This window comes from Vidua chalybeata, chromosome 4 (assembly GCF_026979565.1).
Source record: "Vidua chalybeata isolate OUT-0048 chromosome 4, bVidCha1 merged haplotype, whole genome shotgun sequence".
Lineage (NCBI taxonomy): Eukaryota > Metazoa > Chordata > Aves > Passeriformes > Viduidae > Vidua > Vidua chalybeata.
This window is the reverse complement of record NC_071533.1, coordinates 50,241,980-50,265,263: the sequence shown is the minus strand read 5'-3', so window position 1 is coordinate 50,265,263 and position 23,284 is coordinate 50,241,980. Positions and strand designations below refer to the sequence as shown.

General features: G+C 37.4%; 2 protein-coding genes and 1 long non-coding RNA gene across 6 annotated transcripts in view; 2 read left to right on the top strand and 1 right to left on the bottom strand.

Annotated features, from left to right (window-relative positions):
- Nucleotides 1–19,647, top strand: part of KLHL5 (kelch like family member 5) — a 49,621-nt gene extending 29,974 nt beyond the window's left edge. For all 3 annotated transcript variants that reach the window (XM_053941188.1, XM_053941189.1, XM_053941187.1), the window contains 7 exons: nt 4,328–4,540; nt 9,165–9,351; nt 10,254–10,478; nt 10,796–10,958; nt 13,496–13,708; nt 15,916–16,087; nt 18,130–19,647. In XM_053941188.1, the coding sequence (XP_053797163.1) occupies nt 4,328–4,540; nt 9,165–9,351; nt 10,254–10,478; nt 10,796–10,958; nt 13,496–13,708; nt 15,916–16,087; nt 18,130–18,186 (1,230 nt within the window). In that variant the 3' untranslated portion in view covers nt 18,187–19,647. The remainder of the gene's footprint in view (nt 1–4,327; nt 4,541–9,164; nt 9,352–10,253; nt 10,479–10,795; nt 10,959–13,495; nt 13,709–15,915; nt 16,088–18,129) is intronic.
- LOC128787200 (uncharacterized) lies at nt 13,695–19,683 on the bottom strand. Of its 2 annotated transcripts, none has more exons than XR_008430609.1 (4): nt 19,600–19,683; nt 17,330–17,453; nt 17,034–17,111; nt 13,695–13,783 (listed from the first exon to the last, which is right to left on the bottom strand). It is a non-coding gene; the product is annotated as an uncharacterized LOC128787200 (long non-coding RNA). The 2 variants fall into 2 exon arrangements; XR_008430608.1 differs by having other exon boundaries at nt 17,034–17,108.
- A 1,217-nt stretch (nt 19,684–20,900) lies between these two features.
- Nucleotides 20,901–23,284, top strand: part of WDR19 (WD repeat domain 19) — a 37,072-nt gene continuing 34,688 nt past the window's right edge. Inside the window, exons 1-3 of the mRNA XM_053940209.1 lie at nt 20,901–20,992; nt 21,092–21,157; nt 22,663–22,788. Of these exons, the coding sequence (XP_053796184.1) occupies nt 22,676–22,788 (113 nt within the window). The 5' untranslated portion in view covers nt 20,901–20,992; nt 21,092–21,157; nt 22,663–22,675. The remainder of the gene's footprint in view (nt 20,993–21,091; nt 21,158–22,662; nt 22,789–23,284) is intronic.

Sequence of the window (23,284 nt, the reverse complement as noted above, 5' to 3'; positions counted from 1 at the left end):
GAGGAAAAGCTAGCCTGGGTTATTTCCAGAACATGAAATATCTGTGGTGACTAGTGAGATGTTCTTCAGGCTTCTTCAGTAGCCAGATTAACTTTCTGATTTTCAACTGAAGAAGAGCAGACATTCAAAACTCTGTGTGATGGTGCCTGAGTTAGTCCCTGTGTAATCATTGTTGATCAGCTATGCATGCTTAAAGCAGAGTGAAAAGTCATTTTGATTTTCATCAGAAGTCTTCAGAAAGTATGTGAGCAGTGATAGTATTACAAGATTCAGATAAAGTTAATTTTGGAACTCGTGTGATTTCTGAGCAAGCCAATGGATGTATAAAAAGAAAAACTTAAAAGAACAGAGTAATAGATTGGGTCCAAGCACAGAAACCTAGATAGTTTTGCAGAAGAAAAGGTGTGGCACACTTAGACTTGCTTTCTCCTGTAATGCAGTAGTTGGGTAACAAAAAATCGTTGAGTTATGATTTGGAAGAAAGAATTAAAGAGGGATAATTTGTCCTTTTTTTCTTGCAAGTCAGGACAGGTTTTTCTTTTGTTTGTGGGGAGCATGAAGAGAGGAGAAATTTAGATGCTTTCTGTCCATAAAGGGCCAGAATCATAGTTTGTGATAGTGCCTAAAACAAGGATTTTACATTCTTCCACCTGAAACTGCAGTCCAAAATATCCTGCTCAGTAATCAACTGACTTGGAAAATACTCATTCACTTTCTTTTCACCTGTGAAAAACCAAGATACTTTTGTCTTTCGTGTTCCCTCAGTCCTGCCTAGCACAATAGATCAGTATTGCCATGTCAAGAGTGAATCAGCTTCTGCATGCTGCTCAGCCTGTTTTGGAATCCAGAAACAGTGCAACGAGGGTCAAGCTACAATAGCTGTACTCTAAACAAACCCTGCACACAGTGCAAGTATTAGATTGGTTGATTGTTTAACACATCAAATCTGAGTAAAAGTAAAGAAGGTGGTATCTGACAGCTATTTGACTATTAATAGTTTATCGGGAAGTCAGATAGCTCAGATAGTCAGATAGTTCTTAGTGAACTCATACTTAGATGACCAGTGGACTGAAGCAGACAGGAGACAAAATAACATTTCCTGATTGCTCTCAGTCAGATCCTGAGTCAAACATCACTTGTTTTTGTTGCCCAAGTTCAGAGTTTAAGCAAAGCCCCATGCTTAGAGCTGCCTGTGGGGCAGTCTCAGTTGCTCTCAAGCTGCAGGTGTCTGATGCTCTCCAAGGTTTTCATCCTTCTGATACAGTGTGCAGGGAGACAACCACCTCACTGCATCCCACTGTAGGGATTAAATATCGCTTTGAAATACACATCGTGACATATTATTTTTCATGTGCTCCTAAATATTTTTTTGTTCTGTACCAAATCCAAGGCAGATCTGTGGTTAAGAGTATCAGTATTAATCACTCTGCAGTTGCTGAAGAATGAATTTGAGGTTGTGATGTGAATGAGCAGTACTCAGCACTGAGCATGAGGACTGCATGTCCCTCTCTTGCTTAATACATAAGCCTCAGGCTACTTATTTGATAAAGTTTCCAAGCTCTTTGAGGAGCTAGTTTTGGGGTTGGGAAATTCTATTTACTTTCAGGACCAGAAAGCAGGGGATTGAAACTGCAGACCATTTGTTCTCTGAAATATCCTGTTCTTCCACAGAGAGCTCCCATAAGAAGAAGGAATGAAAAGGCTAATGAGGAGGTTAAGAATGCTAGGAGATACACTGGCTCCTTCTTTTTGTCTTCAGAATCTCTGTCTGTAAAGGAAGAGGAATTTTCAGATTCTGGTTATAAAAAAAAACAGACATAGGACAAAGAGTGCCTGTATTCCCAGTGGAATGCTTTGATACTCTGCTCAAAAGGAGTCTCTGCTTTAAAAATAGAATGGGAGCAAGAGGAAATTGAACTTGTTCCCATCAGAAAGCAATGGTCTGCAAGCAACAAGAAGGAAAATCAGGTTTTTTACATGTAACAGCTGTTGAAGTGATGAAATCCAGTTGGAAAAAAGCTTTCCAAAGAGGATCCCTAATTGACTTATGCAAGATCAGCTTGTTGTTGCCTCCAGAGACAAAAGAACTTTTCATGCAAGTGCTTTCCCCTTCCTCTTCCTGTGATCTGGACAGACAATTTGGAAAGTTTAAGGTAGTAAGTGTTGGTGTTTCTCTCTTTCAGAGCTCACTGCCTGTTCATTCAGCAAAACTAAAAGCACAGCTCCAGCTTACATACTCTCTAGGAAAAAGAACCAACAAAAAAGCAGCCAGTAGAAACAAATGAACTCAGTGGAATATGAATTCCTGTGAACTGTGTGTTTAAGCTGTGGAAATAATTTTGATCACTTCTCAGATTCAATTTTACTGCCAGGCATTTAATATCAGAGTGAAATAAATCACAATGCATGTGTAGTGCTTCTGAATATTGGTACTGATTTTAATTCATATATTTGTTCAGTTTGACTTTTATTTTGTAATACAAATAGTTAAATGAATTAAAGAGGAAAAGATAACTCTATCTCCCTTCTAATCTACTGTAGCTCTCACTTGGACGTACTTTTTTTTGTGTAGACAATTGGATCTTTGTTGTAGGAAAGTTTTTTTGAGATATTAAATATTTTCAGATATTAAATGTGAAATGTTTCTTTCCAAATTCTATCCACAAGTAGAATTATGTACACCTATAACATTTTGAGTTAATTTCCTGATTTCCAGAATTACCCATAGAGTGGAGTAACTTTGATCTTTCCCCTTATAAATCTTGTAGCCATCTTATGTACGTCTGGCTTTCATGTAAGATGGACTATTTACACCTAATTAGTTTTTTCCTCTTAGCTCAGGTGTTTTTTTTTTTTTATTAGGCAGTATCTTTGGAGTACTGAGGTATAGCTTTGAAAGCATTAGACCAAGCAATAAAAAAGAAGTACTAGCTTTTTTGCTTTGTTATCATGATGCCCATTGCATATATAATGCCAAACTGTACTATTGTTTTTGCTGGCATTTTAAATACTAAATTCAGACCTGTTTTGCAGTGCACCTCTTGCTTCTTCTTGTGAGTTTCTCCCCTTTTTGACCTAAAAATCCTTCTTTCTTTTCAGTATGTGCTTCTAATCTACAGGTTTTTTATTAGGATGCAATTATTTCTTTTTAAATCATTAAACAAGACACTAAGGCTGATTTTCATATTAGGCCCACTTAGACTTCTGTGTTTGTGGATTTAACACATTTTGTTCTCCAGGTGTTTTAGAGGTGTGTGTGATGGCAGACCAAAACCAGCATCCCATTAGCTGGCTATCTAGGAATCCACAGTACATTTAATAAATTGTTTGTAACATTGTTATCATCATGAAGCTACTCTCAGTTTTGAGTGTGAATTTAGCTGCAGTTTGAGGTACCAAAATACAAGAATTTTTGTGATTTTACTTTTCTGCTTTTGCTTGCTTTGTAAAGGTATATGGAGAGAAAGGATAGAAGTAACACGAGCCTTTTCTGTTACATCCAGGTTTTTCACTGTAATGGTGCTGATTGTGTTTCTACATACTTCTGCTATTCCAGCCTAAACTGATCAGAATCCTTACAGAATATGCTGCAAATCCTCATATTATGAAGTAATCAGATATCAGCATAGGATGTGTTACATATTATGAATTTCTTATATTGAAGTAAGGATTTGTTGCTGAAAATGACAGGATGAAAATTAGGAGATGGAATCCTATCAGAATAAATATTGTTAGTGTAGCAAGGCATGTGTAATATTGTGGATTCTTTGTATGTTTTGCTCCCCAGTCAAATCAGATCAATTGTATAAAATCTATGAAGTAGCAAAATAAACTTAAAATAATCCATTTTACATCAACAATAAAATAGTTTGTGTTGTTTATTTCCTCTGAAAACTTACTGCCACATTTTCCTCTAGCAGTAATGAAAACAGTTACATGTGCCCAATTGTTATAGTGTGTTGTGCTCTTTGCTTGACAACAGGAACAAACTCTGCATCTTTTTAACTGTACTTCAGAAAGTATTTCTTCACTTTGCAGTGCCAAGACACCCACAACTTATGGCTCATTTCTCTCTGTCTGTACACCTCCCGCAGTTGTTTCAGCACATCTGTCTGTGGGACTGAATGATTGAGTTGGGGAAATCATCGGGGATGAAAGTAATTCAGTTACTTAAACTTTTTTTTTATTTTCCTCCCAAGTCAGTACTCCAGTGGGACAACTGAGAGATGGCATGAAGGGAGGGAAAAGAGGGGAGAATACAGCAGGTGTTCCATAAAATGTCTTCAAAGCATGATGCTGCCTCTATTAAAATACTTTTCTTTTTCAGGAAAACTTCATGGAAGTAATTAGAAATCAGGAATTTCTGTTATTGCCAGCCACTGAAATTGCTAAGCTTTTAGCAAGTGATGACATGAATATTCCTAACGAAGAAACTATACTGAATGCTCTGCTTACGTGGGTTCGACATGATTTGGAACACAGAAGGAAAGATCTCAGTAAACTCCTGGCTTACATTAGACTGCCTCTGCTTGCTCCACAAGTAAATTGTTCAGTTCCTCTCTAGTTTATACCATGGTTACAGTGGTCATAATATCTACAGCATAAATATATTGATAGTGACAAAGTTTATAGTGATCTGGATTCTTAGAGCTGCATGTAAGAACTTGGCATGTTGTATAGGCATGATAGTTTGTGACTCTTTGTAACTCAGCATATTCTGATCCTAGGATACAAGAAGAGAGGGAGCTTCTAGAAAAAGTTGTTTTTCTTGCCTATAAAAATGCTTCTCAAGGATATCTTAGTCAGTAGAAGCTGTATCCTTTTAAATTTTTTTTCTGTATGGAACTTGCATGGTTTATTTGGGTCATTATATTTCCTTCATGTAGAAATAGCTGGGAAATGCAATTTGAATTAATTGTTTGGAGTGATTTTTCTTCTATTAACTCTTGATAGGCCATCACTGGGTACTTCTTGTTCTTCCCAGTCAATACTTTTTCTCCTTCTTGGAGTTTGTTTAAATAGTTGTGAATTACAGTTTTCCTAGTCCTGTAGGAATGACTATTCTTGTTAGTCTCGTACTAATTTCCTCGAAGGCAGGGAGGCCCTGCAGAGTGACCTCCACAGATTAGAGGACTGGGCAATCACCAACTGCACAAAGTTTAATAAGGAAAAATGCCAGACTCTGCAAATGGCATGGGGCAACCCTGGATGTACAGACAAACTGGGGAATGAGATGCTGGAAAGCTGTGCCATGGAAAGGGACCTGGGGGTCTGGTGCATGATAAGTTGAACATGAGCCAGCAGTGCCCTGGCAGCCAGCAGGGACAACTCTGTCCTGGGTGCACCAGGCACAGCATCACCAGCCAGGTAAGGGAGGGGATTGTCCTGCTCTGCTCTGCGCTGGTGCAGCCTCACCTTGAATATTGTGTGCAGTTTTGGGCATCACAGTATAAGAAGGATCTAAAGCTGTTAGAGAGTGTCCAAAGGAGGGCAACACAGATGGTGAAGGGCCTTGAGGGGAGGCCCTCAAGTATAAGGAGTCCTCGAGGGCACTTGGTCTGTTCAGCCTGGAGAAGAGGACACTGAGGGGACACCTTGTTGCAGTTACATTCACTTGTGAGGGAAAGAGGAGGAGGGGCAGACACTGATCTCTTCTCTGTGGCACCCAGAGACAGGACCTGAGGGAATGGCACGAAGTTGTATCAGTGCAAATTTAGCTTGGATATCAGGAAAAGGTTCTTCACCCAGAGGGTGGTTGGGCACTGGAACAGGCTCTTCAGGGAAGTGGTCACAGTACCAGCCTGACAGTTCCAGAAGCATTTGGATGATGCTCTCAGGCACGTGGTGATCCTTGGGGATGTCCTGTGGGGTGCTGGGAGTTGGAGTCATGATCCTTGTGGGTCCCTTCCAACTCCGCTTATTTTGTGATTCTGTGACTCACTACCTGATAGCAAGTTTGTAAACTAGGTTTGATTATTTTTATTTGTTTTTTCCTTTCTGGACCTTCTTTAGTAATATTTAGTATTTACTATCTAGTTAAAGGATTATAGTTAAAGGATTTCAGTTTGTTTAGTGAGAATTCTCTCTTAAATGAAGAAAATGGGATTTTTAGGGAACCTGAATAATAAGTAAAATTCATTAACACCAAAAAAATTCATAGTGATAAATCACATGCATTACATTCTGTGTATTACTTCTAATCTGATGTCCTCTTCCTGGATAGTAAGATTCTTTACCAAGCATTTTAGTATTTATTTCCATATTGATTATTATATATTCAAAAGCAGGATTTTCTCAGTCTGGCCTTGACTTTGTCATTCACTTTTTCTAGAAACATAATTCAGAATAAGGCAGTTGACAAGGAGAAAATCATTCTTTTGTTGAACATTTAATTAATTGATAACTAAGTAACCCCTGCTGTATTCCTTTTACTTAATTGGCTGTAATTGAAACATCTTTAGAAACTGAAAGTACAGAATTTATCCCAGAAATATATACTGAAATCAAATTATGTACACTCAGTCACTGATTAGAAAAATATCAAGATGAAATACAGAAGCAAAATTATATTTTACTTATTTTATCTTTAATTTTTCATCTCATCTCCAAATATATATTTATATTTCTAAAATAAGATTTTTCTTGTTTTAGAAGAAAACCTTTTTATTTATTACTTTCTTTAATGAATTAAAGTGTTAGAGCTTTGATTTTAATATGGAAACATTTAGTAGATGATTAAACTTATTTGAAGTGCCCAAAACAGTCTTAATGTTTTCAGAATCATGTTTTTCTTCATGATTATGTGACATTAGGCTATCTGACAGCAAATAAAATTAAAAGCTTTTTCGTTTTATGGTTGATGAGTTAAAGGTATTGGAAAGAAATTAAATTAGAAAATTGAACAACTTGCTGAAACCAAAACCATTGCAAGCAGAGATGCAGATACACTTTAAAAAAATCTTCAGGAAATACTGTGAAACTGTAGCACTGGAAGCAAAAAAAAATTGTAAGTAATTGTTAGTTTTATTGGTTAGTTTTATGCATCTCTTTGTAGACATCTCTGGTTATGCAAGTAGTATCCTAAATATTTGTACATTTCTTTTTCCTAAAGATGAATATTTGTCAGCCTCTTAAGCTGTAAGGTGGCAAATATTACATCTCTGATAAATAATGAAAAAGATGATTTAGAAATTTCTGAATTACAATATGGCTGAGATTCCTATTATACAGAAATTCTTAATACTAGAGTGTCTGCACTACCTTTTTCCTTATCAGATTTGCAGTTACTATTTCATGCTCACGTGTCATTTGTAAATGCTGTTAGAAATACTTTCAGTACAAGGACCTATGTAAATAATAAAACTTGGAAAAAATGTACTTTTAGTAAGCCCATTCTAAGTTCTTTGAGTGAGGAATAATTATAGTAGTTTTAGTTTAAAGAGCCTGCAGCCTAGATTGCATTTCTTTTTAAATGAAATAAAGTTGCTTTCAGAGACTGTGACTCTGTACTGTGAGAAATTCTTTATAGGTTGAGTGGGTTAGAAACTGTAGGAAATGTAGGTTGCATCTTTTTGCAGAACTCACATTCACACATAGTGTTGCTTTAAATACTATATGCTGCTTGTCCATCAGAAAAATATATTGAAAGTCTGAATTGGTCATGTTGTGTACAAGCCCTACTTTTCATGCATGCAGCTCTCAGAGTGTCTGATTTAGGACAATAGGAATTAATTGATTTCTTTTTTATATATTTTTAAACCATATGCAGTTTTATAGCATTGCACACTGGCAATTAAAAGGCAGCTTTTAGTTTATTATTTTATAATCACAGTGTCCCTGTGAAGTGATACAAGCGATCCTTTGGGTCAAAAGAAGAAACAATGGAAGGTATGAAAGTAAAGAATGAGATTCAGTTCCCTCTACTAATTTACATGAAAACACTTCATTTGCTATTTTAAATAGTGAGAACTTCAACCACTTTGAGAAATGCTGCAGAAATCTCAGTTTTCTGAAAATCACTGATGAAGGGCTTTGAAAAGGTTTTTTATTCTCTCTGTGCTGGTTAGTTATGTTTTCTGTCATATTTTGTGTTATTTTGCCTGATACTGAGGTGTTCAGGTTTAGCCATCTGTACTTAGTTGTAGCCCTTCTGGAAACATGGTTATCATATTTGCCACTTTGCAGCCCTAAGGCAGCCTTATTATATATAACCATATTGTGCACATCTGTTTCTCAGCAAGTCCCTTTAGTGCTTCTGGTGACTGATGTCACAGCAGTTTTGTACCCATTAGTGGTTGGCTGTCAACAGCTCAATAAAGACATCTCATTCTGGTTTGTGGACTTGCATGTCTAATATTCACAAAGTGTTTGGATTTTGGCTTTTCAGAGGCATCTGCCTTTTTCTCTCTCTCTTTTTCTGACAAATGTCCAAATCCCAGTGGAGCACTTAATTTTTTCTCTGTCATTCATGCCATATTGTGCAGCTCAGAAAAATGCCAGTTTCCAGACTTCTCATAATTAGAATGTGACTCTCAACCTAATAATTTTTTTCCTGCAGTTTGATAAATATGGAGTATAAACCACTCCAGTATCTTTGAACTTAAAAACTCCTGTTAGTAGTCTTTAGCTGAATTTTATTTAATTCATTTTTAAGATTTAAAAGTTGCCAAATTTGCTTGCAAGCGTGATGTAAAAATTTTAACAAGGGCTTTTATTAAGTGATACACGGTGATCTTGGTCACTCTCAGGGTGAGGAACAGAATATATATTAAAATATTCAGCATGTGCTGAAAGGGCTTTTACAGACCTCTGCATTGGGTAGATTTGGGAATAAAAGCATAAGATTGAACTTACTTACATACCCAGAACCTGTTTCCATTTTCTTGAACATTCCTGCACAGCAGTGGAACTTGAGGAGATTATGTTTCCTTCCTTTGGACCATGAAGCTTAAATAATCCATTAAGATCAGATGGCCTCCCTCTTTAAATATTTATCTATTTATTTGACATAAATAGATGTCAATTTTTTATATGACCATTTTGAAAATACAGAGATTTTAAATCAGGTAGTGAAAGCGTTTGTATAAAATATTATCTTGGTATTATCTTATTTTTCATGTGGTTTATAGCAATACAGCTTGTTTGATTTGCTTTCTTTTTCACAGTTTTTGGCAGATATGGAGAACAACGCACTCTTTAGGGATGACATTGAATGTCAAAAACTCATTATGGAAGCAATGAAGTACCATCTGTTGCCAGAGAGACGACCTATGTTGCAAAGCCCTCGCACCAAACCTAGAAAATCTACAGTGGGCGTTTTGTTTGCAGTTGGAGGAATGGATGCAACAAAAGGTATTGGCTTATGTAACGTTTAGCTGATGAGCTGTTTTGGTTCTTTTCAAAAGAAATGTTTGGTAGATTTTTTTACAACCTGTTAAATCTAAAATTCAAGGACTCAGCAGTACAGAACATGAAACATCTAAAGTGTATACTGTTTATTAGGTTAAAAAAGCCTATATATCTTTGAGACTGCTGTAAATATTCTGGAATCTAGAGTTCTGATTTGAAATTACCATAGGAATAGCTGATTACTGAGTAGTGAAGTGTTCAATTGAATACAAACTAATCTTTATTTACTTGAGGGGGCAGTAATTTGGAAAAGGAGGAAAAGATCTGGAAGGCCACAAGGGTGACCTACATATGCTTAAAAAATAAGCCAAAACAAAAATATTTTGACTAATTGTTAAATAGTTCTGTTACAACTACTTGGATTATTTTTTTCATAGAAAATTCCATACTTTTTAATGGTAATTAGAAGGGATCTGGTAAGTTAGAAAAGTTACATCAGGGAAAGTGTTTTGTTTAATTTGTTGTTTTAAAGCTGTTTCTTGGTAGTTCATGTTACATACCATCAGCTTTTTTGTCTAATATTACAGAACAGTTGATTTCAATATATAATTGCATTCCACATGGTTGGTTTATATTCCTAATATTTCTATTTCTAAAGGCTTGCTCTGCAAAGCAGTTACAAAGCCTGTTTTTTGTCTTAAAAAGCACCAAGAAAGTTGTCCCTTGTAATGGGGCAGGTAATTGCTGAGGAAGTCAAAAAAGACTATTTGTCTACACAGACATAAGAATATGCTGCAGGATATCATGGTGTCTTGTGGGAATCATTATATTGCTAAAATGAAAACTACCCTAATGCTTCAGAACTTTTCTTTTTCCATATATAACTTGCACATATTGTCATTCAGGAGCTACAAGCATTGAAAAATACGAACTTCGTACCAACACATGGACTCCAGTTGCAAACATGAATGGACGAAGATTACAGTTTGGAGTTGCAGTCCTAGATGATAAATTGTTTGTTGTTGGTGGCAGAGATGGACTGAAAACATTGAATACTGTGGAGTGCTACAACCCTAGATCAAAAACTTGGAGTGTAATGCCACCAATGTCCACTCATCGTCACGGTCTTGGTATGTACAGTTCTGTAAAGGCTGACTGCATATTTTTTAAAGGTTACCTGGTTTAGGACTGGTCAAAAAAACATTCAGAAATAAATTTAAAGGGGGCTGGAAATTTTTTTTAGTTGCCAACTGCTTATTCAATGTTCTTTCTCCTTCAGATTATATTGAAGATTGTATTTGGTAGCATCAGCTACCAAAAGGAATGGGTTTTTTTTTCTTTTCAGTTTTGCGGTGCACACTGGATTGTCACTAAGAAATTCTGATCTTTACTCCTTTTAATTGTCTGATCTTTATTCCTCTTAATTGTTTCCATATCTGTATTTTAGGAGTAGCTGTATTAGAAGGTCCCATGTATGCCGTAGGAGGACATGATGGCTGGAGCTACCTGAATACAGTAGAAAGATGGGATCCACAGGCTCGTCAGTGGAACTTCGTAGCTAGTATGTCAACTCCCAGGAGCACTGTTGGTGTAGCAATATTAAATGGAAAGTATGTGAAGGAGTTTCTGTTTTCAAATTTAAAATCTCATTATTTTAATGTAATTAAAAGACCATCTTAAATTACTATTAATAATTTCTCTTGATAGATACCAGTTAGTAGCATTAAGAGCCAAATTTCTTCATTCACAGAAGAGATACTGTGATGGGTCAAGCAAGCCTCTCCACAGCATTTCAGCTGTATGTCAAGTGTACTAGGGCCCTCATCATCCTAGTGACCATCAGCTGGACTTGCTCCAGTATGGCAAGATCTTTCTTGTGCCAAGAACCTGCTGCATTACAGTATGAAATTTGGCTGAAAATAATCCCCCTTGTATTCCAGCTGGTCCCCAGGGATCAGAGGGGCTGGGTGCAGCTGGGCCTAATTTCTGTTTATAAGCAGTTCAGTGCTGTAAGTCTGGTTGCATTCAATACTTTAACAATCACAGATCCACAAACAGTGTGGTTTTTTGAAGCTACAGAAATGCAGATTTTGAGCAGCTGATTATGAATGCACTTACTGCATCAGCACTAAATATACTAAGGCTAATCAATGATTAACCAAGCTAAGTTAGCAATTCAAGCTAAATTAACGAATTCAGTCTCTTGCTTCACCCTTAATTAAGTATGGGTATGCACATACGCAGTCAGAGATGCAATTAGTACTAAAGAAGTGCCCCTGCTTTGGGAGTGGAGAGAGGAGCAAGCCATGTTTTGCTAGGGTAACACAGCAAACAAAAGCTACTGCTTTACTGAGTAGTATTGTGGTTGTGGCAGAATATTTACACTCTTGTCCACAAATTTTCACTTCCTACTTATGTACTATCTGTGCATCTCCCTTGAGCTACTTGAATGCTGTCAGGTAAAAAAAAAAAATTATTTTGGAAGCCTAATCACTGGCAAATTAGTACTGCTGAAAGGCGCCTACAAAGGGTTCTCTAAGATATGGAATAAGTCTGAGTGGAAATTCTCACTGCCTACAGGAAGGAGGGATGAACTTGAACAACCAGCAAGTAGAGTGCCTTGGCTGCCTTGGAATTGCAGTCTCAGATACCTAAGTTGGGTCTTAAGCTTGCTATATATTCAGCAGCAGGTCCCAGATGTGATGAAAAGCACCAGAATTAGACCCTCACATTTGCTTATTATTATAGAACATTGCCTAAACTGTCAATGGAGGCAACAACAAAAAATCATTACAGCTGACCTTTTTAAGACACATGCAGCATTTCAGATGCAGGAGCAGTAACTTCTGCACTTTCCTGTAATGTCTGTCTGTAACTTGGTAACAGTTGGTTTCAGTGATTGGATCAAAACCTTCATATAGAGAAGTTAATATGGCTTTCTCTGTGTCCAGAATGTGAAATCACTGCATAAATGATCAAAACTCTCTCCATGTTTTGAGGGAAGGTAAAGTTGGAAGCTTCATAAATGTTATGTTGCATAAAGGATTGGTTTTAGTCATGAACTCCATGGAACTACAAACTACAACGGAGTTTTACAGAAACCTTCAGTACATTCCTTACCTTAAACAAGTTGTATTACTAAACGAAGAAACTTCCATGGGTTTTTTTTTTTTTTAAAGCTTATTAAAATTGTTACTGAGAAGGACTAGATCAACCATATTTACAAGATGTTTGTATTTAAGTTCCTTGGTCAGTATATTAAAAAAAAACAAGCACTAGTATTACCCAAACTGAGAACATCTTGAATAGTGCTTCATAGTAACCACTGTAAATTCACACTATCATTATCTACAGCATCTAATGTTTGTTTGATTATCTAGCCCTTCTTAGGCTCTGAAATAATTTGAGATGATTTCTGACTGGGCTTTACTTCTGATGCATTGCTTTCTTTTTAGAGTGGCTTCTGTGCTCCTACTTTTCCAAATAATAGTGCTGGGCATGCCTGCTGCTATGCCTAGATTGCTCATAAATTCTGTTCATAAGCTCTTTATGAAGTTTGATTATTTGATTCATTTTAAAGGTTCATTTGTAATTGAGTCCTCCTAAACCAATTTTTTTTCATTCATTTCAGTCAGCCCTTGCAAATAATTGAAATCCTTTGTACCAAATACTAGAAACCTTTTTATTAGGACTAAGCTAATTGGGCCACCTAGTGGGTGTGAGGGATTTAAGGTAGTGCTGTTAGTCATGAACTAAAACCCAGGTCCAGAAAAGTACATAAATGCCTAAGATGAGGCAGGGTAGAGATGGTGCATGCACAGATCCACTACTGAATTTGTCCTACTGACCCTGCAAGTCACATACGTGATTTTGAAATTGTTAGCTATAGGCATAGGTTGGAATATAAATGCTGTGTAAGATATCCCATTTTCTGTAAATTATTGTTGTATGCATTGATTGTTATAATAGGAAAAGATTGGAGCAAAATCTTGCCTGACTTTTCACAACAGAGCAGTCTACTGAAAGTTGAAATACTCCTAAACTTCCCTTTTTAACAAATTTTGAATCCTTCATGTTTCACTAGAAACTGTCTTATTCAGACAACATTTATTTTCTTCTCTTTTTGTTTTTTTGTTTTACTTTGTAGGCTTTATGCAGTTGGTGGTCGAGATGGAAGTTCTTGTCTTAAGTCAGTAGAATGTTTTGATCCTCATACAAACAAATGGACTCTCTGTGCTCAGATGTCAAAAAGAAGAGGTGGTGTAGGTGTAACTACCTGGAATGGGTTCTTGTATGCAATAGGTGGCCACGATGCTCCAGCATCCAACTTAACATCCAGGCTGTCAGACTGCGTAGAAAGGTAATATCCTGATGGAGACATATCCTGCCATGTGATTCTAACAGTGCTAGTCTATCGAGTGATTTATGGAAAGAGCTGTAAGTAGAAACCCAGTAAAACAGGTGTGTTATTTTTAGCATGAACAGAGGAAACTTACATATAAAAATATGCTGTGTAGGCATACTATGATTTAAAATGTTACCAGGACAGATTATTTAAAGCAAATTCTTCTTAATGCAATTTATCTTAACAATCCCATTGAATGAATTATGTTTGATAATTGAAACAATGTGGAATTGAATGCTTTAAAAAATTGAGCAGATCTTCTTTCACACAAGAAGTCTGAATCTATTCATATAATAACTTTCAAACGAGTTAACAGTCAGGTTTTGTGGATCTTTATATATTTAATTCTTTCTTGTACCCCCTAATGACACTGGAAAACTGGCATGTAATTCAGTCATTCCTAGTTTGGTATATCTTTCTGTAAAGTGATTAATGAATGACTGTATCACAAATTTCAGAAGCACATGTGATCCATAAAATAACTTAAAAATATAGTAAATACTTCATAATTCACTGTATTAAATCTTCACTGGCATTTCAGGTATTTCTGAATTATGCCTTAATTCTCTCCCTTCTCCCCCACCACCAGCTGTAAAACTTTTCTTCTTTCCTGTTACCTCCCAACACTTAGAGTAAGTCCTCATTGCCCATATTCTTCTTTTACTAAATTTATTCATGCCTGGACATATATTCTAAAAAAAAAAAAAAACAAACAAAAAAAACCACCACAAAAATCCATCACAAGAGAGCTGTAGTTTTCAAACTTTCAGAATCCTCATAGACCTGAAAATACAGTGTGGCCCATAGCCCTTAACCTGTGGAAGTTGCACTGAAAAGACCCCAGAAAGGTTTGCAGATAGGAAGCTACTTCACAACAAATACCAGATCTTTAGGGCTATACAGATAATCAGAAACCCAAGAGAAGCAGTTAGTCTGTGTATTTTTCTACATCTGTATTTTCTGAAACAAAGTTACAGAACCCATGACTTTAATAAATAGGAATCATCTTTTAATGAATTTTGTCCTTGCTCTTTCAGTGATTTTTAAATGGAAGACCATCAAATTCATGGAACTAGTTCCTTTAAAAAATTAAATAATTAAGAAATATTAATTTTAAAAATCGGGCTTTTATAACCATACTAAACTTCTAAATTATATTTTGCAATGGAAGTTCCTATTCCCAGATAAATACAACTGCTTATAAATTATAAAATAATTGGAAAAGTAATTTCTACATTTAGCCTACTAATCACCCTCTTCTATTTGCATGTGTGCTTCAAGTGGTGTTTTCATGTTACAGTTATGCTTGCATGCATTTGTGTAATACTTTGACTAGAGGACAGCAAATAAAATTGTTAGAGCTCTTTGTATCTATGCTCTTCATGCAAAAAATTAAGACTACTGTCTTTCAACTTGTTTTTAGCAAGTATGATCTTAGCCAAATAATTATTTTCTTTGTACAGTTTTTAGAGCCCTTCAGAGCTCTGTAATTACATTAGTTCTGCTGTAAGCATCTGCAATCTTAAAAAAGATTGTCTCGTAGTCAGATTAAAATATATTCCTTGCCATAAGCAGAGCATGGAGTCTCCTATGTAGTTCTCAATTTGACTTGTAAAGAATGTTGATAATGTTGTAGAACCATACAATTTTTTTCATTAAACCATCTGCTTTTACTGTGCTGATACTTCTGATTTCAAAAGTGTTGTAAATTGTCTTAAGAGTTTTGCATTTCCCATATAATTTTCTCAAACCATTTTTTTGAAATTGGTAATCTTAATAATGGTAATCTTATTACCAAATCAAATTTTACCAGCCTGTGCTTTGCCATACTTAAAGCAAGCACTTGCTCTACTGTGGTGTAGCAGCAGAACTGTTTGTTGCATGGTATGTTTAGACATACAAAATGTAGTAAGAGCAGGTGTATATGGCTGTATGACTATTTGGAAAGCAGTATGAAGTAGATACCTGGTTAGCAGTGACTTGTGTTACCAGGTGACTAAAGAAACATCTTCAAAGAGAGGGGAATTGAGGGGGGAAAGTCCTTTGAAATTGACTATACTGTCCTGTTTTCTACTACCTTGACAGCATCAATTTCAGTACATTTTTTTGTTGTTGTTGAATTTTGGTAACAGTTTTAGAGCATAACACAAATTATCTTTTAGGTATGATCCCAAAACAGATATGTGGACTGCTGTGGCCTCTATGAGCATTAGCAGAGATGCAGTGGGAGTGTGTCTTCTTGGTGACAAGTTGTACGCTGTTGGAGGATATGATGGTCAAACATACCTTAATACCGTGGAGTCTTATGATCCCCAGACAAATGAATGGACACAGGTATAGCTTCTAATCAGATCATACACTACTATTAATATTGTTATTTTAAATGTGCCTCCTTTTGCAAGGCGAATTCAAATATTCCTTCTCTAAAAAGCAGTTTCTTACTTGTCTGCTGTGAGTCTCTTTTTTTCCTTTGTGTACCATCTTGAGATGACTTCTCTTGAACAGACAGTTGTTAATTTCCAATAAACTGCCCTCCTTTCTTTTGCAAGAGTATAGCTATTTTCTTTGACAATTTCAGCTACTTTTAATAAAATGTATTGCCACATTTCCCAAACTGTCACAAAGGATTCTGTTTACATGACTTCCTGTTCTGAAGATAATTGATAAATGTAGATTAGTTTTAGCTCTAATATGTCTCCCAACATTTATTTTGTCAAGGTTTTGGTCATTTTTTCATTAATAATCCCTTCCTGAGGTGAATGCTATGTACAGTGTATGCAGGTTTCAGAAAGCCTTTACCCATTTTTCTTTTTGCAGCTTTAAAATAAAAATAATTCTACAGTTCATGCTCAGAAACCATTACCGTCAGTTCAGAGCTTGGTTACTTTTATATAGCTCCAGGAATGTGTCTCTCTGTGGGAAGAGCACACACAGGGATATCCTGAGCTGACTGTCCTTTGGTGTTTAATGCCATTTGAAATACCCTAAAGCATCTACATCCACAAAAGGTTGGCAGATACAGCACAGACTCTATGGGACAGCAAGGCCCTCCTGGAGTCCAGCTGCAGACCAGGATGAATGTCCAAGCTCATCTGTAATAGCATCAGACACCACCAGTATTTAGGGAACTGAATTCTGAACCACCTGAATATGTTATTCTGGTAATAGCCCCAAATCCTTCATTCAAAAAGAGAACTAAACTGCTGTTTATAAAAATCCCTGGAACACAAAAAACTCAGCTGTCCATTTCCCTCCATTTCATACTGCTGCAAGGTCTTACAAGGCATCAAGGAGGATCATCAGAGCTTGGGGAATTCACTGGTACTGGTAATGATAACCCATGGCATTCTTAGTCCTGCTAAAGAAAAAAAAAAAAAGTGTATCAGAAGACAGAAACTGTTTCTCACCAGAGGAGAGAAACTGTGCTTCTCACCATTGCATCTAAATGAATCTCACATGTCTAGGTGTACCTTTGTCTCGTTAGCCCTGACCCTCTATATCTCACTGAATGCCACAATCCCAGTATATAGGATAGTTTCAAACCCTTCCCAGAGGGATTAGGAAATATTTGTGTACCTTCCTTCTCTCATTATGTCAGCAGTCTGACACCTCTTTATCTTAACACAACTCAGAAGGCAGTGGAATTTTCTCAGGTGAAGGTTGTCAGAACCACAGACAGCTCTATAAAAGTCTATTGTTCCTGGGAAAAAAAGAAATAGGGGAGTTGGCATAAACAGCCTTTTTTGTCTTCAGGATGGTCTCTGTACCACTTGGTGTGCTATTCACAGACATTGCAATACTACGAAGGTTAAAGGGGAAGCAAAGGGGATTGTTAGAGGGGAGTTGTCCTCTGTTCAAGTCCAGCAGAATCTCAGCAGAAAAGGGTCTTGCCAATTCTGTTTGCAATTAACAAATAAAGACTGGTGAAATTTTTCTGATTTCAAGAACTCTTAACAGGATTTTATCAAATAATCAAGTAAAAAGGAGAGGTTCCCCCTATAATTTTAGGCATTTTCTGTTTCTGAGAAATGCATTATTTTACCACCCTTTACTCAATTGTCTGACTGTCTAGCTCAGGTATCCAGTTTGTACTAAATCAAAGATTTCTTTTTCCTGTAATACTGAATAATTGAAATTATCAATAAGAATTTCTTGATGCCCTTAGGGCTTGCTATTGTTTTCAGAGTGCTTCACTCTGTTATATAAAATATCTTTACCTTTTCTTTGTGTTTGTATCCAATTTTGGACGAATCTGTATGTCATGTTAACAGAGCATGGGTGATACTGTCATTCTGCTGCAGCCATGTAATTAGGGGGGAAAATTACTTAAAGCTGACTGCATTTATCTCACAGATGGTTTGTTTGTTTGTTTACAGGTTGCACCACTGTGCTTAGGGAGAGCTGGAGCATGTGTTGTGACTGTAAAACTCTGAATTATTTTCTCTGGGAAGGTGACATTCTCCTGTGTAGACTCAGAGGACTGCTTTTTCCTCAAGCAAGCTACGAGTGCACCAATAAACACCAGGTGCAGGATATCTACCACAGAAAAGTGTTTGGTCTGAAGCTGACATGATGTTCTTACGGACCAATATTAAGCACTTTTTAAGAACTTCTTAAAAACTTTTGTTATGCATATGTTACAAGAATTCTGCTTGTAAGAAAGTCAGCTGCAACCTGCCGGTTGGCAATAGAGGACTTCTGTTTAGGAGTGCTAAGAAAATGAGTGAACTCACTATCATAATCAAATGTTATGGTTCCAGGGCCTTGATTGTCCTAAATGCAGAGCAATGATGCTCTAAATGGATATACTTTGATATAATTGGGTCTATCCCTGGATGAAACAAGTTATAGGATTGGACCCCATTGATTTAATTTGCCTGTAATAAACACAAATTAGGTATCTGAGTAACTACAAGGCAGGCTAACAAATCAATGCAAACCATTGTAAATGGCAGGTGTAATGCCTGCCTTGGAAATGAAGTTGTGTATTTGGTGAATCTTTTGCACTTTTTATCATCATTCCTAGTTTAGCAAACTTTTTATTTAACCAAAGCCTTATTTTAAATATTGTCTTATGCTAACAGAAACCTACTATTTAATAATTTCTGATAGATATTTTTGACATCCAGTGTACTTTTTGGATTTTCAAAGTTCTTATGCAAGATGCAGAACATCATACCTTTTTCTCTGCTTTGGTTCTTGTATTTACTTTGCTGTTTGTATGCGTTATTGGAAGAATTCTAAAGTGTGATTAACAATTAACCAATTTAAGTTTAATATTTGCACTTTGGAATTTTTGAAGCATTCCATTACATCTAGACTAATTAAATTTTTAAATGAGGCTTTGCACTACTATAAGAAGTATAATTTTATAAGATGAAGAAATTGTCTGTCTTTCCTGTAACGTTATTTAAAAATGTAAAGGGCCCAATCCTGCCAGATGCTCAGCTGCCACCATTTAAGCATGTTCAGCATCTTACAGGGTTGTGATGTGTGCCTCGCAGGACTGTATCAAATTATTTAACAGTTACCTAATTTTTTCAGATACTTTATAATTTGCCTTTCTCGAGTCCTTTGCTGTTAAACTGAATTGCTTTGAAGGGTCTAAATGTTCTCGGGAGACGCCTTTTTGTATTTGCTTTTACGTGCCTTGTCCCTTATGTTCTCCGAACAGCACCGCGCGTGAAAAACGGGAAAATGTGAACTCATTGAATGTTTTGGGTTTGTTTTTTTTTTTAAAAAAATTGAAGTGCCCGATACCCAAAGTCCTTTGTACATTTGTAATTTTAAACGTGTGTTTTAACGCTCTCGGCGAACTATTTATTGTTTTAAAAGAAATCGGTTACACTTTGTGATGAAGCTTTGCAGTTGGAATACAGCTGATCTCAAGAGGCTTTGTTGGCGGGTGTGTGCCTTTATTCCCTCGCTTAGACGCGTTCTGCGTGCCTACGATCTAAAACCCCTCCTTTTCCTCTGGGAAGTGTCCGCACCCCGCTCTGGGGCCGCGGCCTCACGCAGAGCTCCTCCCGCTGGGGGCCGGGGCCGGCCCGCTCCGCTCCGTCTCCGCGGTAACCGCGGCGCCGTGGGCGGGCGGCGCATGCGCAGTGCCGGCGCTGGCAGCCCGCGGCGGCCGCGATGAAGGTGGGTCTGGGCGGGCGCGGGGCGCCGCGGCCCCGGGCGGCGGCGGGCGGTGGGCGCGGGTCCCGCCCCGCGGAGCGAGCGGGCGGTGGCGCTTGCGGCCTGTGCAGGGGAGGGAGGCGCGGCGGGAAGGGCTGCCAGCAAGCGGCAGGGGGGCCTGGTGTGCTTGCCTGCACTCCCGTGTTTGTTTACTTTCTCATGGAGAAACTTCGGGTAGAGGGAAGCTTAAAGGTCATCTAGTTGCAACGCCTCTGCGATGGGCGAGGACATATTCCGCTAGCCCAGTTTGCTCAGGGCTCCATCCTGCCTGGCCTTGTACGCTTCCACGGATGAGATGTCCACAACTTCTGCGGGAAACCTGTACCAGTGCCTCTCCACCATCACAGCAAATGTCGCTTAGTAACTAGTCTAAAACTACTCTCTCAGTTTGAAGCCATTCTCCCTCGTTTCTGTGGCTGCATGCCCTTACAATAGTCCCTCTCTGTCTATCTTGTGTTTCCTTCAGGTACTGAAAGCCCACAATTAGGTCACGCCAAAGCCTTCGCTTCTCGAGGCTGAGCAATCCCAGTTCTCTCAGCCTTTCCTCATAGATGGAGAGGTGCTTCATCCCTCAAATCATATTGGTGCCCCTCCTCCTTAAATTATTTTTCAAAATCAAACGTCACTCTCAGATGATGTTTGTGAGTGTGGCATGTGGTGGTTGTATTTTTGCTGTTCTTGTGAGCAGAACGCAGATTCAGTGTGAAGAATGCCTCCGTTTACACTGACCTAAAAGAAGGGAGAAGAACCTGTGGCAGACTTGAGCAAACCTCACAGGCATTTGGTGGACATTTAAGTGGGATTTTTATACTTCAGTGCATTGGAATCACACAGAAGTTGGGTTTGGATTGTTTGTGGGGTTTTTTTACCTCTACAGTACTCAGCTACTAACATGCTAGGCAGTTGTAGTATTCTTATATCTTACGATTTTAAGATGTATAATTTCCTACCTTTTTTTTTTTTTCCCCAGCAAGTATTCAGTCTGTATGAAAAAGCTTGGTCTGGTTCTCCTGTGCAGTTTGCTTGGCAGAAAACTTTAGGAAATTTTCTTGCTGTGATAGGGTAAGACTGCAACTATTTATTGCATTTGTTCATCATAGTTACTGATAAAGAAATTATTCTTTATATAAAGGAATTATTCTATATATTAATCTTTTTTAGAGGTGATCATTCTGTGAAAATTTTTGATCGTCATGGTCAGAAGAGAAATGAAATCAGCCTACCTGGGTAGGTACTGAGATAGGTTTAAATTATTTTCTTTGTTGTTTTCTTTAAAAATGCTTCCATTTTGGTGATATACTTAAACAATGTGAGAAATGTGTAGGATGATATACTACCTCTGGTGAACATACCTGGCAGAGAAGACAAATTATGTAATTAAAATGTAAAAAAAAAGACCTATCACATTAAGAAGGATCATAATGAGGTTGTGTAAAATATATCCCTGCATTCTTGCTACTGTTGATTTTCTAACAATTTATTATCATGGCTTTGCTGAGGAAAGATACTTCTTTGGTTTAGTGCTTCTGTTTGCATTGGTGGCATAAATGTACACTTTGGCATTGTTGCTTTATGTCAAGATGATACTTATAAAGTGAATCTTCTCTTTTTTCCAGCTTATCACACTTTGGTTCACATCAGAGAGTGGTATGGGAGTTTACAGACTGGATTTTTTTCAGATTAAATTTTAAAACTTGTGTACTTTGGAAGACATATTGAACTTCTTAAAAGGCAGTCAGACCATAGGAACAGGCTGGATATGAGCCAGGGGGAACCTCCCTGAGGAAAAATGGTGTGACATTGGGTCGTCATATTGGTTTGCTCAATAAATACATTTTTATTGGGCACCATTAATACCTCATGTAGTTACATTTGTGTACTGCTCATCTCTTCGTATCACTTTAACTGTTCTTAGTCATCATGGAAATTTTTTATTTTATTTCTAGCTATCTGATTAATTTTGATTAAGATAAACTCCTTAGTCAAGGCAAAACTCCCATGGTCTTTAAGGCTGAAACCTCTAGTCAAGAGTATAACTTAAATTTCCAGATTGTCACTTACATAGCCCTGTGTCATAGGTAAATATGAGCCAGAATCACTTAGTTCCCCAAGAAGTCTAGAAATCCAGTCTTTGTAGTTCGTGGTAGTTGCCACTTGCAGCAAACCAAGAGATGCAGTTCTCCCTGTCTTTACCAGACTCCTGTGTATTTCACTGACCATCACATCTTGCTGTTTGGGTTAGGTGCCATTCATAATATGGTCTGGCTGTGTCAGTCTCTTTTGCTTGGTAATATCTGTGGCCCAGCTCTCTGTGCAGTGTTCTGCACAATGTATGATAAATGCCATTCTCTCCAGAAAACTCTCCAAAGTGAGGAAAGCTGTGTGGAATCAGTGGTGTATTACCAGAAAAATAATCCCAACTCTGAATGGCCTTTAACAAACCAGAACCTTGCAGAGGACTTTCAGTGTCTCTTGAAAATCAAGATGACAGTCTTTCAAGTACTAGAACATAGGTAGCAGTGTCTTTTATGACCTCCCTCTCAGCCCCTGTCATCAATGAGATTTGAGTAAGAGTGGGGTTGCTATAGAACTAGGATAAATCTGCAATCTGTTATGGGTTTACAGGGGAGGAGAAGGGAGAAATAGGGACTCAGTTGCATAGTTCTGGCTGTCTCTGTACACTTACAAATACATTTTAACATTCTTAGTGATTTTTTTTTTCTTTTCCTCAGTAACTGTGTTGCTATGGACTGGGATAAGGATGGAGATACTTTAGCAATAATCACAGACAAATCTAGCACCATATTTCTGTGGGATGCAATCACAAACAAAACAAGCCAAGTAGATAGTGGCATGAGGTAAGAAATTTTTTTTTAACATGGGTATTTAAAATCTTGGACTGCTGTGACTTGTTGATGTGGAGGCTATATTTCAAGATCATCTTTTTATTGGAGTCCTCATAATATATGTACTAATTAAACTAATATGCTACAGTAAATTGCTACAACGTAGACTAATTTAGGATGAAAGTAGGTATCTAAGGTTCAAAACCTTACCTTTCTGAATTTGGCCACAGACTTTAAACTCTTCTGGGGTCTGCATAACCATCAAGCACTGGGTTAATAGATAAGCTTGGTTTAACAATTAAACTTCTGGCTTCTTTGAGTCTATTCCACTAAACTCGTGCATTCTGTATAAACATTCTTCCTGTAGGAAAGAGAGTGGAAACCACTCTGTCCTATGTTTGTTAAGATGTATGTTATAGACATACTATATTCAGGGAATGGACAGACCATATTGTACCATTTTCATGTGTGAACAAATACTGTGGGGAGAAGAGTAACCAGTATGCAA